This window comes from Wasmannia auropunctata, unplaced genomic scaffold (genome assembly GCF_000956235.1).
Source record: "Wasmannia auropunctata unplaced genomic scaffold, wasmannia.A_1.0 LD336078.1, whole genome shotgun sequence".
In the NCBI taxonomy this organism is placed as follows: Eukaryota; Metazoa; Arthropoda; class Insecta; order Hymenoptera; family Formicidae; genus Wasmannia; species Wasmannia auropunctata.
In genome coordinates this window covers 285,702-286,249 of record NW_012026812.1, presented here as the reverse complement: position 1 = coordinate 286,249, position 548 = coordinate 285,702, and the positions used below count along the sequence as shown (strand labels likewise).

General features: G+C 40.7%; 1 protein-coding gene across 1 annotated transcript in view; it reads right to left on the bottom strand.

Annotated features, from left to right (window-relative positions):
- The window catches only part of LOC105449072 (protocadherin-like wing polarity protein stan), a 10,725-nt gene that overhangs the window by 9,968 nt on the left and 209 nt on the right, over window positions 1-548 (bottom strand). Inside the window, exon 2 of the mRNA XM_011688068.1 lies at window positions 57-523. Within this exon, the coding sequence (XP_011686370.1) occupies window positions 57-523 (467 nt within the window). The remainder of the gene's footprint in view (window positions 1-56; window positions 524-548) is intronic.

The following is a 548-nucleotide window of genomic DNA, read 5'->3' as shown; positions in this document are numbered from 1 at the left end:
AGTAAGCGACCGTCTTGATCCACAATGTGAATCGTCAAGTCCGTAATGCTCCGTACGATGATCGGAAGGTAAATGATCTGTTTCGGTGTTTCTGAGATCTTATATCCTGGCGGTACGTTCGATGAAAACTCATGTATCGTGTGCACGCTCGTCTCGTTACTGTACGCACCAGTAGTCACGTTGCACTCGATGCGAATGATGTTTACGTTGATGATATTTATCGGTGTGTCTGATTCATGCCACTGTTGCGACTCCAGGATACGATTCGTTGAAAATCCCAACAACGATCCAATGTTGTTAGGTTGGTGAAATTTATTATTTATATAAAAGCACTTTATCTCATTTTTCAGCGTGTTGTTGTTGGCGCGAATAGTCAACGAGCCCTTATTCTTCTCGTTTTCACCGGTCTTTGCATTCTTCGCCGCAGCATCATTGGAACGAGATTGGAAAATTATGCGTTTCAGATACTTTTCTATGTCTTGTATTTCATATGATCCTTCAGGAATGATAACTTCCTTATCGTCTTTGTCATAGTAAAATTTATTGTT